Source organism: Cyclopterus lumpus, chromosome 17 (genome assembly GCF_009769545.1).
Source record: "Cyclopterus lumpus isolate fCycLum1 chromosome 17, fCycLum1.pri, whole genome shotgun sequence".
NCBI classification, from domain to species: domain Eukaryota; kingdom Metazoa; phylum Chordata; class Actinopteri; order Perciformes; family Cyclopteridae; genus Cyclopterus; species Cyclopterus lumpus.
In genome coordinates this window covers 20,171,687-20,190,993 of record NC_046982.1, presented here as the reverse complement: position 1 = coordinate 20,190,993, position 19,307 = coordinate 20,171,687, and the positions used below count along the sequence as shown (strand labels likewise).

Here is a 19,307-nt window from a genome sequence, read left to right as displayed (position 1 = left end):
TACGATGAGGATCAAGCCCAGGAGAGAAACTGTGAGACCTTTTCACTCTACAAAGTGTCCTTCTAGTTCATAAATATATATTAAAGTCAACATCATTTCTATATAGAGTGCCCGTACCGTCATCGACCTCGAGGTGGGCGGTGCAGATGGACTGCCCCGCTCTATTGGTGGCAATGCAGGTGTAGGCGCCCGTGTATTCTGTGCCCACGTCCATCAGGATGAGGCTGTGCTGGCGTCCCGAGCTGGCGATTTTGTATCCCTTGGTGTCGGGCTTGATCCACAGGACGTCTTCCATCGATTCCTCCTTCAGCCACGAGACCATCGGAGTGGGGGAGCCTGAAGAAGTCACGGGGTGAGGGGCGGTATTGAGACGGTTTAAAACATGTTTTTGGATGTCCCCAGATTACCGTGGGTTTCATTTAACAAACCTTCTACTTTGACGGACAGAGTGATGCTGGCTCCTTGCTTCACCTTCCTGTTGCTGAACCTTTCCAGGAAGCGGGGTGGCACCAGGGGCACCTTGGGGTCTGAGAAAATACAAGTGTAAAACATAACAAGCACAGCACACGACTACTAACTGGAGTAACCGTGCACAGTTTGTTGGATACATGTCGAATCACCTCTTTTGACTTGTGGCATCATCTCCCCCGGATCTGCAAACAAATATTGTTGTTACAGCATCTGTATCTAAACTGCATTTATTTATTAGACATCAAAGTCAGGCGCTTGCATACGTACTCAGAACTACCAGGCGGCCGGAGGAGTAGGCGGAACCAGCTGCGTTGCTGATGTAAGCAGAGTACTCCCCCATGTCCTCTTTCTTCACCTGCAGGATCTCCACGGCGTGAACGTCTCTCTCCGCCAGCAACAGGATCCTCTCTGAAGGCCTCAGAGGGTGGCTGTCTTTGAACCAGTATACTCGGGGTTTGGGGAAGCCTGCAAGACGGGATCGGGGTTTCAGGGGGTTGACGTTACAATTAGCTGTTCCTTAGATGAAGTTATTATTACAAACCTGGTTATTAAACTCACCCTTCAATTTGAGCTGCATCTTAGCGACAGGTGAACCTGGACTGACATGAACGTCGTGAAGCTCGTCCACAACTTGTGGAAGCTGATCGTCTTCAGCCACGGACTCAAACGTCTCAGTTTCCCTGGACGAGGAAAGAAGAAGAGCAGCACTCCCTCAATAATTCAGTATTTATTATTTTAATTTAACTTATAAGGATAGTAAATTCACCTGGACATGTATCCCTTGGCACTGACATAGGAAGACGTCTCAGTGGCATCAGCAGCAGTGTCGTAATCGGAGCTGCACGACACTGATGGGAAAGATTGATGGACAGCGTGAAATCAGGGACATTGTGTGTCAATACATGTAGAATACGTCTACACTAGGGCGTCTCCATTAAGTTATTTAGTTCACTCTATTTAAGAGGTTAACTGTTGAATTGTTAGGTAACACCAAATTATTTTCAATCCATTCAGTTTGCAATAATGTCATATTTTAGCTGGAGCTACTTTCCATAAAATCTGTACTTCAGGAATTAATTAAGAAGAATGTGCCTCAACTAAGATGTTGGTTTCAATTGTAGCAGGAAATATATGTCAATAAAAAAAAGCAAAGAGAATGAGTCACCTTCTTGTCCATAAACTGCTACAGTTTATGGACAAATAGCTACATTTTACTGTCCTATTTGTGCTATTGGTATTTCCCTTGTTTCAATGCTAAATGCAGACAAACAATTGTTATGTTTCTACTGTCCATGTCATAGCTGTACTGGAAATATGTCAACAATGCAACAATCTTTCTCGTTCAGTCAGAGGAAATGTAGTCGAGTAATCCTCAAGCCAAGGTACACTCATGTGTGTGTGTTTATGTTATTGATGTAGACTCACTGTCCACCCTGAGTTCAGCCTTAGTGGCTGCGATGCCGCTGCCGTTTTCAGCGGTGCAGCGATACGCGCCCATGTCGGTGGGCAGCACGGTGGTGATGATGAGTTGGTGGCAGCCCTCCTGGTCCTCGTTGATCATGTAGTGGTCGTTCTCCTCGAGCAGCTTGCCGTCCTTGTACCAGTGAACGGCGGGAGTGGGCTTGCCGATCACGACGCAGTCGAAGCTGACCGGATAACCGTCGGGGACATCCTGACTGTGGAGCTCTGTCAGGAAGACCGGGGCGGCTGGGTAACGAGAAGGAAACACAGTCAGAGGATCAAAAATATACATCTTACGATATTGCTCGTTTAAAATGAATATGTTAATGATTTAGAAAGTGTCTTACCTGCTGCTCCGGCCATAAAGGCAGGAGGCTGTCTATCCGGCGTGGGGGTCTGTGTGCCGTCCTGCGTGTAGCCCATCTTTTTGATTCGCAGCTCCACTTTGAGAAACCCTGCCTCCAGGATGGTGGTCTCCACCGGCACCCCGTGGATGGTAAACATCTGCTGGAACCTCTTGGAGGCCACGTCGGCCTCCGCCCGCGAGTCGAAGCGAATGTAGATGTAGCTGTCGTCCTCTCTGTAGGAGTGCGGGTCCGGATGAGACAGGTCTCCTTCGTCGGCGCTGACAAACGGCTCTTCCTCGACGGCCGGCGGGAGGCGCGTGCGCAGCAGGCGCCGGAGACGTCTGCTCGCCTGCCTCAGCGACTCGTCCATCTCACTCCCCGAGGAGCTCTCGGGCTCGCTGTCGGCGCTGTAGCCCACGGTCAGCGGCCGCCGCCCGGAAGATTCTCTCGCCGTGCCCACTGTGACCTTACCGCTGTGAGAAGTGACTCCGTACTTGTTGGTGACCTCACAGGTGTACACGCCGGTATCCTTTGTGTCGATGGCGGTGATGACCAGCGAGCAGGTGCCGTCGTTATAGATATCAATATGGTGGTGCTTGCCGTCCTGCAGCGGCTCTCCATCCTTCAGCCACCGCATCTTATCGGGTTTGCCTTCCGCCACACATTCGAGATGAATGGTGCCGTTGGGTTCTTTGGTCTGGTCTTTGAAGGCGTCTTTAAAGACGGGTCGCATGACCTTGCGGGCTTTGTAGCCCTTGAAGGCAGCTTGGATCTTAATGGCCGCGTCCCTGAGCTCGGGCTCGTCCTCTTTGCTGATCTCCATGACGTCGGTCTCCTCCGCGGGCGCCGGTTTCGCGTCCGTCTGCTGAATCGCGGTCGTTTCAACGGTTCTCTTCTCTGCCATCTGGAAATGTTCAAAGAACCTCTCGGTGGAAATGGCCTCGGCCTCGGCCTCATTGGTCGCTGTGACGGTCGACTTGCTGCTCTTCTTGAGGTAGGAGACGAGCGTCGAACCCCCGGGAACAGACTCGTCCTCCGAGCCGGTCAACAACTTGGACGCCGTCTGCTTCTTGGACGCGGTGGCCTGCGCTCGCTCGACCGATTTAACTTCCACCTTCTCGGAAGACTTCGAATCTTTCTGCGCCGATTTATTTTGACCACCCACGACCTCCTCCGGTTGCTCCGTGATGGAGTCCAGAGTCGGCTCTCGGCTCATGCGCCGTTTCTTGGCCGTTTCCTCCCACAGCTCGTGGACGTCGCCTTCTTCAGCTGCTTCCGGGGGCAGACTGGGTTGGCCCATCGTCTCAGGCTCTCCCTGTTTTGCCTCGACACCTAAAACCACAAAGACGTTCTAAACCCTGTCGCTAAATATGACAATATTACCATTTTAGATAAATAAAAGCTCAACAACATACCACAAAACTAACCCACACATCCACTCACCCAGCTGCACAGTCTGAGGCAACTCAACGGGCTCTCCAATCCCGGCTCTGTTGATGGCTGCCACTCTAAACCTGTAGCCGCTCCCCGGGGTGAGGTTCTCAACCACGAACTCTGTGTTGCACACGGGTTCAGAATGACTCGGAAGCCACAGGGCGCTGTCCGTCAGCCGCATCTCCACCCTGTAGCCCAGGATGGGACTTCCTCCGTCGTGTAAAGGAGTGAACCAAGAGAGGGTGACGGACTTTTCCGTCTTACCGAGGACCTCCGGGTCCTCCGGAGGATCAGACACAGCTGTTGAGAAGGATAAGAAGCAGCCGTTTCGATGTGGAACTACACAGGTCGCAATGTTTATCTGTCATACTCAACACATTAGCGGGTGGAATAATGAACCTAGGGACGCGTGGTTACGTTCTTCAAAACACTCACTGATGATGGTGAGCTTGGCCAGAGAGAGGGCATCTCTTGCAGCGAACGTAATTTCCTGCTGCGGCAAAAGCGGCGCCTGCCTGAGGACGAGGCGATAAGAACATCCGTCGGCCCTCATAGCCCAGAGGTCGCTGGACTTGATCTCAACGCCGTTGGCGTACCAGGCGACTTCCGCCACGGGGACCCGCTCGTTGAGCTCGACGCAGAACTCAACCTTCTCTCCCACTGCGGCCACCTTGTCCTCCAGAGGCTTCACAACATCCAGCTGCCAGCCTGAGACAATGAAATAGATTAGAATGCATAATTACGGCAGAAAATAAGGCCACGAATGCAACTCGTGTTCGTTCGGATGACTCACCTTTGACAGAGAGTTGGGCAGATGTGGATGCTGCGCCAGCTTTGAAGGTCACCGTGCAGCTGTCGCTCACTCTCAACTCCTTCAGCAGCAGCAGGTGACGACGGCCGCTCTCAAAGGTCACGATTTCAGCATTAGGGGACTCCTTGACTGGTTTCCCGTCGAGGAGCCAGCGACAGTCTTTGCTCTCGGGACGGGAGAGGGCGCACTCGAACAGCGCTTCACCGCCGTCGAAGGTTTCCACATTCTCCAGGCCCTGGACAAGGTCAATGGGTTTGCCTAGAAAGAAGAAAAAAAACAATTGGAAAGGAATACAGAGAAAGAGGACGCACGCATTTTTAAGAAGACAAAGGGCAGGTGGATTTAATGGCGATCGGCAAAAGTGGCCATGTGGCCACAGAGAGCAAACCGTGGCACGTGAGGGAGCAGAGGAGCCTCTCTGGAGGTTGAGGTCTCCATGTGGCCGGGGGAAGCTCACCTTCCACGTAAAGTGAAGCGACCACGCGAGTCCCCTCCGCCTCGCAGGCGTATGCGCCCGCGTCCTCGGCGGACGCGTGGCTAATGTACAAGCGCGCCACGTTCCAGTCCTGCTCCACTAACACCCTTCGGCCATCGGGCTGCAACGGCCGGCCGTCTTTCTTCCACTGAGCCGTGACCGGCCGCGAGTACTGGCAGATGAACTCAGCCGGTTGGTTCTTAAGCACCCGGAGGTCCTCCATCTCGCTCACCACTTCGACTGTGGGATCTGAGGTTGGAGGGGTGGGGGTGGGGGGTGGGGGTGCCATTAGATATACGAATAAGTGAAGGATATGCCCGAAATGACATGTGAGCTTTATAACCCCCGAGGAATGTTGAAGAGATAATATTGTGTCCAGTACACATTGTATGTGTCTTACAGCATCTTATACATCAAATAAATACAAGATGCTGTCTTTAAAATAGATTTTACTGTCCACTGTGACCACTGGGTTATTTTATATGAATAGGGGGTCAAAAAGCCCAACCATCAAGATTCAGGTTACAACGGTCACAATCCAGGCAGCTGATGATGATGGGGGGGGGGGGGGGTGGATATGAACACCAGACTCATACGTTAGGTGGAGGGAGGTTAGCGGTTTTAGTGCTTGAGGGTTAAAGGCAGAGCTCGGTGGGATGGGATGGTGGCGGTAGATGGAACAGCAGGATGGGTGGAGCAGCACTTTCCTTTCCTTGTCGTTCACACTTTTCAGTGTTTTACTAACTCTGTACAATAAAATCTCAGCGTCACTATTCACTGGACCCAACCACCACACCTGCATCATTCACAAGTGACATCGGCAAAGGGACAAATACATTCGTGGCTGCTCCTGAAATATATTAAATCACGATGGTGCTTTTGACTCCAACCAATAAACTTAATAAAGTGTCACTTGACTCGAGGGATCCCGATCACAGATGCAGTGAATACCAAATATTTTTAAACCCACACAATCACTCAGCGGCTCGGCGCTATTCAACGTCCACGAGTGTGCCTTCAATAGGCGCCGTTGCTTTGTTTTTTTTTAATACTTCACCTTGATTTGGTGACACTATAAAAGAAAAGGCACCAAATGGAGCTAATGGGATGCGAGCAGATTCTGTTTTTGGATGCGTTCCGTTTATTCGAACCAAAAGGACATGAACGGTTCATACGCACTGAACAGGAAACAGCAGCTTGCACCCAGTGGCATGTTTTGGTTGAATCAAAGCATTATTATTATTATTATTATGATTATTAATGGAATAAGAAACAATGCCGCTGCATGCATGACGAAGCACTGAAATGTGACAATATCTACAATTAATCTACTCATGAACTTCAAAGTCATGCTATATTTACACCACGTATATTTTTGATTAATGCCAATCATTAAATAGCAAACAGAAGTAATTTGGTACACTTTAGTTTCCTGTGCATACTATTTAAATTAAAAAATAATAATAAATATTTCCATTAGTCCAATTGCACATTTTACTGCCAACAAAACAACCTTGGATTGGAAATAATCTACAAAATACTACATTATTTAAAATAAGATTCTGCAGGCTGCGCTGCTAAGTGTGTCTTTATGAAGTGATACCTTTGACTAAGAGCTTTGCTGTTGCTGTTAAACTGCCGGCTTTGAACGCGACAGTGCCAGAGTCGTCCGTGGCCAGGTTCTTTAAGGTGAGCGTGTGGATGTGGCCCGGGCTCAGCTCTATCTCACTAAAGGGGCTGTTCTCCAGCAAGGTGCCGTCCAGCCACCACTGCACCTGGACAGGTGCCCTACCAGACAGCTGGCAGGAGAAGGTTGCCCACTCCCCAACAAAGACGTCGATGGTCTTAAGACCACACACTACGAAGACTTCTTTCACTGTTGAGTGAAAAACACAATACACGTATGCATAAACTGAGCCTCTAACTTATTCATTGTCCCAAAAATACATCGACTTTACAGAGAAAACAAAGATTGACGAACAAAATGACACTTTTTTTCCCCAAAATCCACAGTTTACAAAGACGTAGGCCGGTCCTAAAAACAGACCGACTATTCTACTTGAAATAATTAATTGTAGAATACAGTCAGAATTAAACTATCCGGCCTTGACCAGTATTGAAATAAGCTACCTTGCACCGCCAAAGACGCTGTGGTGAGCTGGTCTCCTGCATCACAGGTGTAGTAGCCACTGTCCTCAGGCTCCAGGTTCCGTAAAACGAGCTCTTGAACGCACCCTTCCTGCCTCATCTCGCACTTCTTACCGGGCTGGAGGACCATGCCCCCTTTCCTCCACTCAACACGAACGCCCGGCTTAGACGGCTCGCAGCGCAGGGTGACCTCCTCGCCCTCTAAGGCGTCCAGGTTCTTGAGCTCTTTGCGGAAGAACACTGGGGCACCTGGGGCAGAATTTAAAATGGGGAAAGTGTGGCGTCAGCTGCGTAGACGGCGAGTTTGGCATCAGATGGTCGAGATGACAAGACACGCATCTCTATAGACAGAAGCTGAGCTGACGCATCGTTGATGCCAGACTGGGCGGAACCTATCTAGGTCCACAGGAAAAAAAATATATATTTAGTTTTACAGGTGGCATCGCTCTTTACCTTCCACGGTCAAGGTGACGCCGCACTGTGCATCTCCAGTGTCACACGTGTACGTTCCCGAGTCCTCGGGCACCAGGTTGTGGATACAAAGCTGGCGGAAGGCCCCGTTGCTCCTCGGCTCGTACTTGAGGCCGGCTTGGACGGCCACGTTGTTTCTGATCCAGCTGACTGCGGCCTTGGCGTCAGAGACGGTGCAGGCCAGCGTGGCGGTTTCACCCTCTACTGCCACAGTGTCGTGGGGCCTCTCTAGTATTAGCACTGCAAATGTGGGGGAAACCCCAACAACTGGATTTAATAATGATAGCATTCACATGCAGCTGTTCCCTTTCCCCTTTTATTTTTTACAGCCTTGGCATTAATCATTTTAAAGCTGTACCGTCAACATAAATACATGGATGCAAATTTTACAGGTTAAAAGCATTAAAACTGTAACATTTGATAAATAAAAGGTGATAATATTGATGATGGAGCCAGCATATTTCCATTTGCCAAGACAAAGCCGATTGGTGGGTCGATGGAGATGGATGTGAGGAGTGACCGCGTCATCTCCTTTACCTTTGGGTTTCTCCTCCACCAGGAGACAGGCCACGGTCTTCTCTTCTCCCACCACGAAGGCGACGTCCCCCGACTCATCCGTGGTCACCATCTTCAGGACCAAACGGTGCACCGCGCCCCGGACGCTCATTTGATTCAGGTCGTTATTTTGAAGGAGGTTGTCTGCGAGCCACCATTCCCCGTGCGTCACGCCGGAGTGAGACAACTCGACCTCGAAGACGGCGTCCTGCCCGGTGGCCACGGTGAGGTCGCAGAGCTCCCGGACGAGGCGCACATGCTCTGGAGGGTGAACGGGGTCAGATGGGAGGTCAGTGACCAGATCTCTCGACCTCTCAGAAGGTCACACGTTGTATCCATGACCAATAATCTCATTTTAGTAATAACATCTAGTAATCAAACAAACCTTCATTTAAATCCATTCACCATAACTTTACTTTGGTGACCCACAAATATTAGCAATACATTAATAAGAAATAAGAAAAAAGTAATAAAAAAAACAGTAGCCAACATCGTATAATTAAAGTTAAACCACACGTCAACTAAGACGTCACACTCGAAGGGAAATAGATGCCGAGTAGTAGCTCTACTGTATCTATTGCTCTCGTTAATTGGGATGGATGGAGGACGACAACAGGAGACTAGAAACAGCTGTGCTCCGTTACCTTTCACAGTCAGGGTAGCTGTACTTTTCCTCCCCCCTGTGTCACAGGTGTATTCTCCACCGTCCTGCACATTCAGCTTGTGCACGACCAGGATGTGAGTGCTGGCTCTCTGCTCCGTGTTGTACTTTTCTCCGTGGGTGAGCACCGTGGAGCCCTTCAGCCAGATCACCTGGCAGTCGGGGCTGGAGGTCTCACAGGACAGGGTGGCCGCGTCTCCTTCACGGGCCTCTTGACTCTCCAGCTCCTTCTTGAATAGCACAGGTGCGGCTGCCAGAAAGACCATTAGCAATCATTTGAAAGAGTTTCTAAGGGTAAACCACCAATCTATCCAATTTCCACACCAGCAGGGACAACACCGATGGACTGAATCAGAAAGAAATCGGCAATCGACTTCATCAAGTCAGATGTTATCCGACATTTTGGACGTTAAATAAATAAATAAATAGCCTCACAGGACATCATGTTTAGTGTCTATGAACAACACAGAGGAAGAGAGCCAATATAAAATACAAATACACTATTGACAATCTGAAGAATAACAAGGTATCAGGGGTGTTTGTGTTTGCCACCACAAAAATACAGAATTTAAGTCAAATTTTTTGTTGTGCACAGCGTCAAGTTATTTGAACAAAAGTGTATAGTTTTTTTAAAAAAGTGACGATAACTCGCTGTGCACAAGAATTACAAGGACGTGACCAATATGCAATTTGAGTACTACATTGAAAAGTAAATAGGGAAAGATAGTTCAATGGAAAGAGGAGTGCACATGCATTTCGTGTAGAAATATGGCGCAATACGCAGATTTAATACAAATATGAAAGTGGCATATATAAATGGTAGAAAGTGAAACGAAAGGTAAAAATAAAAAGAGAGCCTCAGGAAAATCTCAAGCATGCTTTTTGCTTTTTGAAAAGCCAGCGAGGGGGAAAGATGGAAGATGATATCGACAAATGAGACAAAAATGGCAAGTATTCATTCTCTATATATATATATATATCTCCCTTACCTCTAACTGTCAGAGAAGCGGTGGAAGTGTGGTTACCCACTGTGAAAGTGACTGTTCCCGAGTCAGCCGGCGTGACGCCTCTGAGCGTGAGGCCGTGCACGGGACCCTCGCGCAGGATCAGGTTCATTTCGTTATCCTGCAGCGGGACGTCCTGGAGCTTCCACTGAGCCTGAGGCGCGTCCCCGCGAGAAACCCGACATTCAAAGTGAACGTCTTCTCCCTCGTACACAACGCAGCTCTCCAGGAAGTTCAGTATGTTAACCTCGACCTCTGTGTGACAAATACAATTCAGCTGCACCGTTACATGTTTGTGGAGGTACGGTTCAAGTGGAGCAGATTGGGATCAAAGTGGGATTCAACATATAAGGATTCTCTCCGGAGCTGTTGATGTCAGTAGCAAGTGAAGGAAAACACAGTCAGAGGGTGTGTTAATGTTTGGTGAAAAGAGACCAGAGACATGAATGATGAGAAGAGATGAGTGATCAAACTCAACGGAGAAGGGTTTGAGGAGCGAGAGCACACGTGGGATGAAAGGGTGATGCATGTCATGCTCAAGTGTGGGAAGTGATGATGTCGGGAGAGCGTGGAAAAGACGGGACTCAAGAAGGAAAAGACTTAAATAAGACAGACTCCTACCCTGCACGGTGAGGACAGCTGAAGTCCTCTGGTCGCCCGTATCGCAGGAGTATTCTCCCGAGTCAGCCCCCTGCAGTTTATAGATGGCGAGCTCCACCACGGTTCCTTCCTGTTTCAGGTGATACTTGCCGCTGGACGCCAGCGGCCTGTCGCCGAGCCTCCAGACGACGCCGGCGCCCGGCGTTGTGGTCTCACAGCGAAGACTAGCGCTCTCCCCTTCCCGTCTTTCGAGGTTTTGCAGCTGCGTTTTGAAAAGGACAGGCCGGGCTGCGAGGGAGGAAGCGGAGTAAAGTGATTTAAGGACAACCGGGAGAGGAGAGAAAGCCGGCACAATGAAAGAAAGAAAGATATGGACACTTTTATTTATCCCCGTGGGAAAATTATTCTCTGCATTTGACCCATCCTTAGTCATTAAGTAGCAGTGGGCTGCAGTGAAGCAACTGGGGGTTCAGTGTCTTGCTCAAGGACACTTCGACATGCAGCTATGGGGAGAGCGGGGATCAAACCCGTTACCTCCCCCCCTCCATGAGCTACAGCCGACACCCAATGTATAGCCCGCCACACACATACAACTACTAAAATCTAAATCATTGTAACGGATGTGGAAGTGAGTTTTTTTCCTTAAATGACAAATTGTTCTAAATTGATCACAGTCAATGAAGAAGAATGACCAAAAATGCCAGAGAAAATACGCTTTATCTCTATTTAAATACATATAACGTTCATTATTTACAGTAGTAAGTGTTAAGCGACAACAATTCAAGTGTCTCTACTACAAAACAACAAAGTTTTACCCTTCACGTCTAGTTGTGCAGCGCTTCGATGGACCGCGGCGTCACATGTGTAACTCCCGGCGTCCTCGGGGTCCACGTCGTGGATGACTAGTGACGCCAGGTGTCCCGCTTGTCTAATGTCATACTTGGCACAAGGACAAAGGCCGAGCTCCCCTTTCCTCCACTCCAAAGGAACACCGGCTTTAGAAAGCTCACAGTGGAGGGTGACGCTGTCCCCCTCGTCAGCCGTTTGGCTCTCGAGCTCTTTTGTGAAAATAACCGGGGCAGCTGACGATTCAGAAAAAGAAAAAAAAGATTTGCATCTACGGCACGAGGTCGATGAATGAGTGAGATGAAGAAAAGAATGGATTGAAGAATTAAATGAAAGACTCGTGGAAAGAAGACATGACGCGGCTCTCCGTCCCTACCGTTTACGACCAGAGAGGCCGAGCACAGCGCGTCCTCCGAACGGCACGTGTAGCTTCCCGTGTCTCCGGGTGTCAGATCCGAGATCTGTAGCTCGTAGCTCGATCCGATTTGTTTCATTTGGTACTTTTCTCCGCGACTCAGCACTCGAGTTCCCCTCCTCCACTCGACGGGGAGTCCGGGTTTAGAAAGCTCGCAGCGCAGAGTGACGGCGTGGCCCTCCTCGGCCTCTCGGCTCTCCAGGTCTCGAACGACGACGACGGGAAGAACTGCGGATGGAATCAATTGTGGTGAGATGTTGAGGTGTGTGGTGTTGTGATTTAGGTGTTTACGGATTCCCAGATGAAGATTACAGTGTGCTGTGTAAAAAAAATAAAAATAAAAGTAAATTTTCAACTTACCTGGCTGATAAATAGAAAACAAGCTAATTGTACATGTATGTCTGCTTACACACACACTAAACTGGTGCACAGCCAATGATACCTTCTCCAATTCCAAACAGAAGGCCACCAGAGCATTTATCATAGCTCTTAAGTATTTCCTTATCTGGAGACAACAACAATTCAGAAGACCCCAAAATCTGCCATTCACGAGTAAAAAACGGCATACAAAATTCTACACAGAAAACATATCGCAAAGATTGAGGGGAATAGGTTCTGGTTCTGGCTCATGTTAATGAATTAAAATCACAACCAAAAAAATAATAAAAAAGATCCACTGTAGAAAACACGGAGCGATTCAACAAATGTGGAATTTAACCTAAAAAAAAATAAATAAAACTGATAAATTACACACAAAAAAAAAAAGAGAAAAGAAAAAGAAAATAATGAAATCAACGCTGAGGATTGATTGACTATTTCCTGCTCATCAGCCAACGAGAACAAATGTGCCAAGATTATACAAAGGATGTGATACCTTCAACTCTCTTTTTGGAGTCCTGCCTCTCAGACTCAATCTCTCATGATTTCCATATTGTGACACATTAACCTAACCGTACCAACTAATTAAAACTTTTAAATATGCGTGTCCATTGTCCACCTCAAACAAGCTACAGCCAAACACACAGCATGCTCAACACACCGTAGAAAGAGACAACAACAGTAGCAGAGCTACACAACACCTGGCAACAATATAACCTTAAAGAGTCCCTATTAATACTAGACTAAGACTGTGATACAAACTTTAAAAATATCAGAACTTATTTCATGTGTGGTGCCCGTGATTAGCGTGTTACAGCGTACTGTGATAGTGTGATAATATCCAATAGTCTTTTATATTGGAACATCAAATCGGTAGTGGAGCTGTAACTCGGATTGAAATCACCTTTCTTGACACACCTGAAAATACATTATGAAACAAAACAAATGATGACCATGCTCACAGTGCTGACAGAGGTCACAGCGTCAGACACAAAGCCAGACAAACATGAGTCTCTTTACCTTCACCTCCCACTTTGAGCTCTCGTGAATCTCTCTGGATCTCCTGTTTGAGGAGCTGCTCTTTAGGAGTCTGTCCGGTAGTTGGCAGAGTCACCGCTGTGATATCAAACACAACATTGGAACCAGTTTGAAATTGCCTCAGGCTAGCACTAGTTAATGGGAACAAAGACGTGTCTCAGGCTAGCACTAGTTAGATGTAATGACAGCTGATGGGAACAAAGACGTGTCATAATACCAATAAGTCATCCTCCATGCAACAAAGTATTGCAGAGACAACAAATGTCTTTAAAAAAGCACATTTACCAGCAGGCAGATGAAATAGTAGAGGCGAGCCTTAAAGCAATTCCTTGAAGCAACAAGACACAATGTCAGCCAATTCATGACGTCCATACAATAGGTGTCAAAATGAAGGTAAGCAATATGTGTGAGAACAGAAAGTAATATATATTTAAATAAATATATATAAAAAAATATAATATATATATATATTTAAAAAAAGAAATATAGATACATAAATATTTTTTTTAAATATATATATATATATAGATAAAAAAATATATAAATATAAATATTTAAATAAATTATATAAATATATATTAAAATATATATATTTAAAAAAAGAAATATATATATATACATAAATATTTAATAAAATATATATATATATATAAATATATTTAAAAAAAATTAATTATATATCTATATATATATATATATATATATTTTCCTCTCTTTTTATTTATTTATTTATCTGTTCTTCTAAGTGGGTGTACCAGTGGGTGTGATAGGTTTGTTGTTTGTTTGTATACGTTAAAAAAAAGCTGAAAAACAATGGAAATATCCGTTAAAGTTAAAGTACATGTTTACTGTATATCAATATGTCCCAAAAAAAAAAAAGATATAAAACAAAAAAAGAACGCAATCAATGAAAGCATAAGCTCTCTCTCAGACTGTTATCAATAATCCATGACACAGCATCAATCCAAACAGTGCTGACTACATGCCATAAACACACAGCGTCAACATGTCCCAACATTCAACAAACAACATGTGTAAACAAAGCTCTAAACAGTATTTGCCACCCGATCGAATCGACAAGAGCACAAGGCCTAACAAGAAAACAAAAGCCATCTTCTTTCAATATTTTACACATTCATCAAGCAACAAAAGCCACTGCACAGATAGTAAACACAAACGTCCTCCATATTTTCCTGTTCTTCATTCTTAAGTGCGTTTTTTTGCTACGAGCCTGAAGAAGCCTCACAGTACTGACAGAGGTCACAGCGTCAGACATAAAGCCAGACAAACATGAGTCTCTTTACCTTCACCTCCCACTTTGAGCTCTCGTGAATCTCTCTGGATCTCCTGTTTGAGGAGCTGCTCGTTAGGAGTCACCGCTGTGATATCAAACACAACATTGGAACCAGTTTGAAATTGCCTCAGGCTAGCACTAGTTAGATGTAATGACAGTTAATGGGAACAAAGACGTGTCTCAGGCTAGCACTAGTTACATGTAATGACAGCTAATGGGAACAAAGACGTGTCTCAGACTAGCACTAGTTAGATGTAATGACAGCTAATGGGAACAAAGACGTGTCTCAGGCTAGCACTAGTTAGATGTAATGACAGCTAATGGGAACAAAGACGTGTCTCAGGCTAGCACTAGTTAGATGTAATGACAGCTAATGGGAACATAGACGTGTCTCAAGCTAGCACTAGTTAGATGTAATGACCGCTAATGGGAACAAAGACGTGTCTCAGGCTAGCACTAGTTAGATGTAATGACAGCTAATGGGAACATAGACGTGTCTCAGGCTAGCACTAGTTACATGTAATGACAGCTAAAGGGAACATAGCCGTGTCTCAGGCTAGCACTAGTTAGATGTAATGACAGCTAATGGGAACATAGACGTGTCTCAAGCTAGCACTAGTTACATGTAATGACAGCTAATGGGAACATAGCCGTGTCTCAGGCTAGCACTAGTTAAATGTAATGACAGCTAATGGGAACAAAGACGTGTCTCAGGCTAGCACTAGTTACATGTAATGACAGCTAATGGGAACATAGACGTGTCTCAGGCTAGCACTAGTTACATGTAATGACAGCTAAAGGGAACATAGCCGTGTCTCAGGCTAGCACTAATTAGATGTAATGACAGCTAAAGGGAACATAGCCGTGTCTCAGGCTAGCACTAGTTACATGTAATGACCGCTAATGGGAACATAGACGTGTCTCAGGCTAGCACTAGTTACATGTAATGACCGCTAATGGGAACAAAGACATGTCTCAAGCTAGCACTAGTTACGTGTAATGACAGCTAATGGGAACAAAGACGTGTCTCAGGCTAACACTAGTTACATGTAATGACCGCTAATGGGAACAAAGACGTGTCTCAGGCTAGCAATAGTTACATGTAATGACAGCTAATGGGAACAAAGACGTGTCTCAGGCTAGCACTAGTTACATGTAATGACAGCTAATGGGAACAAAGACATGTCTCAAGCTAGCACTAGTTACATGTAATGACAGCTAATGGGAACAAAGACGTGTCTCAGGCTAGCACTAGTTACATGTAATGACAGCTAATGGGAACAAAGACGTGTCTCAGGCTAGCACTAGTTACATGTAATGACAGCTAAAGGGAACATAGCCGTGTCTCAGGCTAGCACTAGTTACATGTAATGACAGCTAATGGGAACAAAGACATGTCTCAGGCTAGCACTAGTTAGATGTAATGACCGCTAATGGGAACAAAGACGTGTCTCAGGCTAGCACTAGTTACATGTAATGACAGCTAATGGGAACAAAGACATGTCTCAGGCTAGCACTAGTTACATATAATGACAGCTAAAGGGAACATAGCCGTGTCTCAGGCTAGCACTAGTTACATGTAATGACAGCTAATGGGAACAAAGACATGTCTCAGGCTAGCACTAGTTACATGTAATGACAGCTAATGGGAACATAGACGTGTCTCAGGCTAGCACTAGTTACATGTAATGACAGCTAATGGGAACAAAGACGTGTCTCAGGCTAGCACTAGTTACATGTAATGACAGCTAATAGGAACAAAGACATGTCTCAGGCTAGCACTAGTTAGATGTAATGACAGCTAATGGGAACAAAGACGTGTCTCAAGCTAGCACTAGTTACATGTAATGACCGCTAATGGGAACAAAGACATGTCTCAGGCTAGCACTAGTTACATGTAATGACAGCTAATAGGAACAAAGACATGTCTCAGGCTAGCACTAGTTAGATGTAATGACCGCTAATGGGAACAAAGACGTGCCTCAGGCTAGCACTAGTTAGGCCTACATGTAATCACCGCTAATGGGAACATAGACATGGCTCAAGCTAGCACTTGGTAAAAACGGCGGAAGGGAGCATGACAAAGCGTGACGGACGTGTCTCAGTACCGATATGTCAGCCCACATGCAGCAAAGTATTCCAGAGACCACAGAAATCCACAGGTGTTGAGAATTAATCAACGCTTTTTCCCCCCCTAGAATCGTAGAAAAACCTTTACGAACAGGCGAATAACAAATAGCGACATATACCAGCAGGCAGATGACATAGCAGAGGCCGGGTCGGGGACATGAAGGTGGAGTAAAACCATATCGAGCCTTAAAACACAATGTAAGCCAATTCATGACGAAGACGTTCTGTCTGACAACAGCAGGCAGTATAGCCAAGACATGGTGTGACAGTTCTGAAGTGCTGAATAGCTTAGTGTGTGATTAGCTGTGCTATGCGTCGCACACACTGAGGAATTACAACAACAACAAAAAACAGAAAAGCCAAGAATCTTCAGAGAATTACCTTCTACCATCTCATGTATCTCTTGCCTCTTGTATTTGTCTTTCGCAGCTGTGGACAAAGCTTCAGGGACCTTGGCTGAAATACAAATATTGACATAAAAATACTGCATAAAAGGTATCATGGTACCGCCGGGCCTACAGTATTGAATATGAACTTCTAAGCACAACATGTACGACTGCCACAAAGACCTTCATTCTTCCCAAACCACACAAATATAAGACAATAAATCATGCCATACACACACACACACAGAAGTACATTATGCTCATGTAGACTCCAGCCGACGACAGGTACCATTCTCAAACCACCAAGGTACCACCAGCACAACTGACACAAAAACAAAGGGAAACATTTGACACAGCATCAGCACACACGACTGCAACCCGAAGAATCGGGTCCACCAGTGAGAAATAATGGATGCAAGAATTCACTTATCATAACCTATAAAAAGGCTAAAAAGGGGCAGACTGCGCATGGCAACACAAAGACTGTTATCGAGATGGACAGAGCACATCGAGCTGAAAGTCAAGCCGGCACATTGCCGTCTTCTTTCCGTACCTTCCGTTGTTGAGTCCAGTTTAGTAGATGGAGGAGGAACTGACAGCTTCGCAGCTGAGAGGAAACAATTCAGAATGCTGTAACACACGCGATCACCTCCAGCAACGGCTTAAAACGTGTAAATCAAAAAACGATTTCCAGAAATCGCCAAGCCCGGAGAAACAGACTAAAACTACAATACAACATGAACAAATAAAAGCGACACAAAGGACTCACAAAAGAGCAGCAACAAGCACAGGCTGCTAACATGTCAAATTGCGTGACGGGGACTCTGCTTTGGTATTGTAGCCCGTTTCGAGAGCCTCATTCTTTGTTTTTTTTAAAAATTGTAATCGCAAATGCACGGGAATAAAAACAATGAAGAAAGTGCATCACAGCGCTGAACACGCAAAGCCATCCGAGCAAAGACATCCAGCCTTTTTGATCCACTGCGTACAATGTGAAGGAAACATCTGATGAGTCTCAGAGAACGCTGACATTTCGTGAAGCAAGCAAACAGAAATGAGACAACAATATAAAAGAGAGTGGAATAAAAGTCAGAGCCAAAGCAAGTGCTTCAATACGTGTTTCAGTCAAGACAAAATCAAAGTGTAACACATTATTAACATCAATGTGTAAAGTAGTCTTTGATTAAATCTGAACAATTAATCTCTCGCAGTGATACGGATAAAAAAGAAAAGAAGGTACAAAGACACATTTTTATTAATATATTGTAGAGGTTTAAATCACAAATCCTCCTACCCTTGATCTTCAGGCTGGCTGAGGTCTTCTGGTCTCCACACACACAGCTGTAGTCTCCACTGTCTTCTGGCTCCAGCTGGTCTATCAGGAGTTGGTTCATAGAGGCCTTCTGCTTCATCTGGTACTTTTGTCCAGACTTCAGGATCTGAGTTCCCTTCTTCCACTCCACAGGGACTCCAGGTTTAGAGAGCTCACAACAGAGAGTGACACTCGCTCCCTCCTCGGCCTCCTGGCCCTCCAGCTTCTGTTTGAAGGTCACTGGTCGGGCTGAACGTTTATCAGTTGGTTAGGAGTCAGTAGCATGCCATGATTTAAAATGCAAAAAAACACAATGAAATAAAAAAACAAATGCAGAACAAAATAAAACAAACCATTGTATGTTGCAATTTTACAAGATGATATGTCTAAATATGAACATACAAGAAGACGTCCGATACAATGTATAGCACATTTTCCACTAGTTGAATCTCTATAAATCCTCCTCCTACCCTTGATCTTCAGGCTGGCTGAGGTCTTCTGGTCTCCACACACACAACTGTAGTCTCCACTGTCTTCTGGCTCCACCTGGTCTATCAGGAGTTGGTTCACAGAGGCCTTCTGCTTCATCTGGTACTTTTGTCCAGACTTCAGGATCTGAGTTCCCTTCTTCCACTCCACAGGGACTCCAGGTTTAGAGAGCTCACAACAGAGAGTGACACTCGCTCCCTCCTCGGCCTCCTGGCCCTCCAGCTTCTGTTTGAAGGTCACTGGTCGGGCTGAACGTTTATCAGTTGGTTAGCAGTCAGTGGCATGCCATGATTTAAAATGCAAAAAAACAACAATAAAGACAAGTACACTGACATGTTGCAATTGTACAAGCTGCAGGCTCCAAGTCCTAATATGTCTAAATATGAACATACAAGAAGACGTCCGATACAATGTAGAACACATTTTCCACTAGTTGAATCTCAATAAATCCTCCTCCTACCCTTGATCTTCAGGCTGGCTGAGGTCTTCTGGTCTCCACACACACAGCTGTAGTCTCCACTGTCTTCTGGCTCCACCTGGTCTATCAGGAGTTGGTTCACAGAGGCCTTCTGCTTCATCTG

The 19,307-nt window shown here is 46.0% G+C and overlaps 1 protein-coding gene across 1 annotated transcript in view; it reads right to left on the bottom strand.

Annotated features, from left to right (window-relative positions):
* obscnb (obscurin, cytoskeletal calmodulin and titin-interacting RhoGEF b) overlaps positions 1-19,307 on the bottom strand; it is a 47,307-nt gene that overhangs the window by 8,215 nt on the left and 19,785 nt on the right. Inside the window, exons 37-61 of the mRNA XM_034555718.1 lie at positions 19,187-19,307; positions 18,708-18,974; positions 18,220-18,486; positions 13,098-13,193; positions 11,661-11,927; positions 11,254-11,520; positions 10,460-10,726; positions 9,824-10,093; positions 8,818-9,084; positions 8,156-8,434; positions 7,601-7,858; positions 7,130-7,396; positions 6,603-6,875; positions 4,982-5,248; positions 4,507-4,782; positions 4,149-4,421; positions 3,723-4,013; positions 2,280-3,611; positions 1,897-2,178; positions 1,238-1,319; positions 1,030-1,151; positions 739-936; positions 621-653; positions 429-527; positions 118-336 (exon numbers count right to left, since the gene is read on the bottom strand). The exon at positions 19,187-19,307 is cut by the window's right edge and continues 146 nt beyond it. Coding sequence (XP_034411609.1) covers positions 118-336; positions 429-527; positions 621-653; positions 739-936; positions 1,030-1,151; positions 1,238-1,319; positions 1,897-2,178; positions 2,280-3,611; positions 3,723-4,013; positions 4,149-4,421; positions 4,507-4,782; positions 4,982-5,248; positions 6,603-6,875; positions 7,130-7,396; positions 7,601-7,858; positions 8,156-8,434; positions 8,818-9,084; positions 9,824-10,093; positions 10,460-10,726; positions 11,254-11,520; positions 11,661-11,927; positions 13,098-13,193; positions 18,220-18,486; positions 18,708-18,974; positions 19,187-19,307 — 6,640 coding nt within the window. The remainder of the gene's footprint in view (positions 1-117; positions 337-428; positions 528-620; positions 654-738; positions 937-1,029; positions 1,152-1,237; positions 1,320-1,896; positions 2,179-2,279; positions 3,612-3,722; positions 4,014-4,148; positions 4,422-4,506; positions 4,783-4,981; positions 5,249-6,602; positions 6,876-7,129; positions 7,397-7,600; positions 7,859-8,155; positions 8,435-8,817; positions 9,085-9,823; positions 10,094-10,459; positions 10,727-11,253; positions 11,521-11,660; positions 11,928-13,097; positions 13,194-18,219; positions 18,487-18,707; positions 18,975-19,186) is intronic.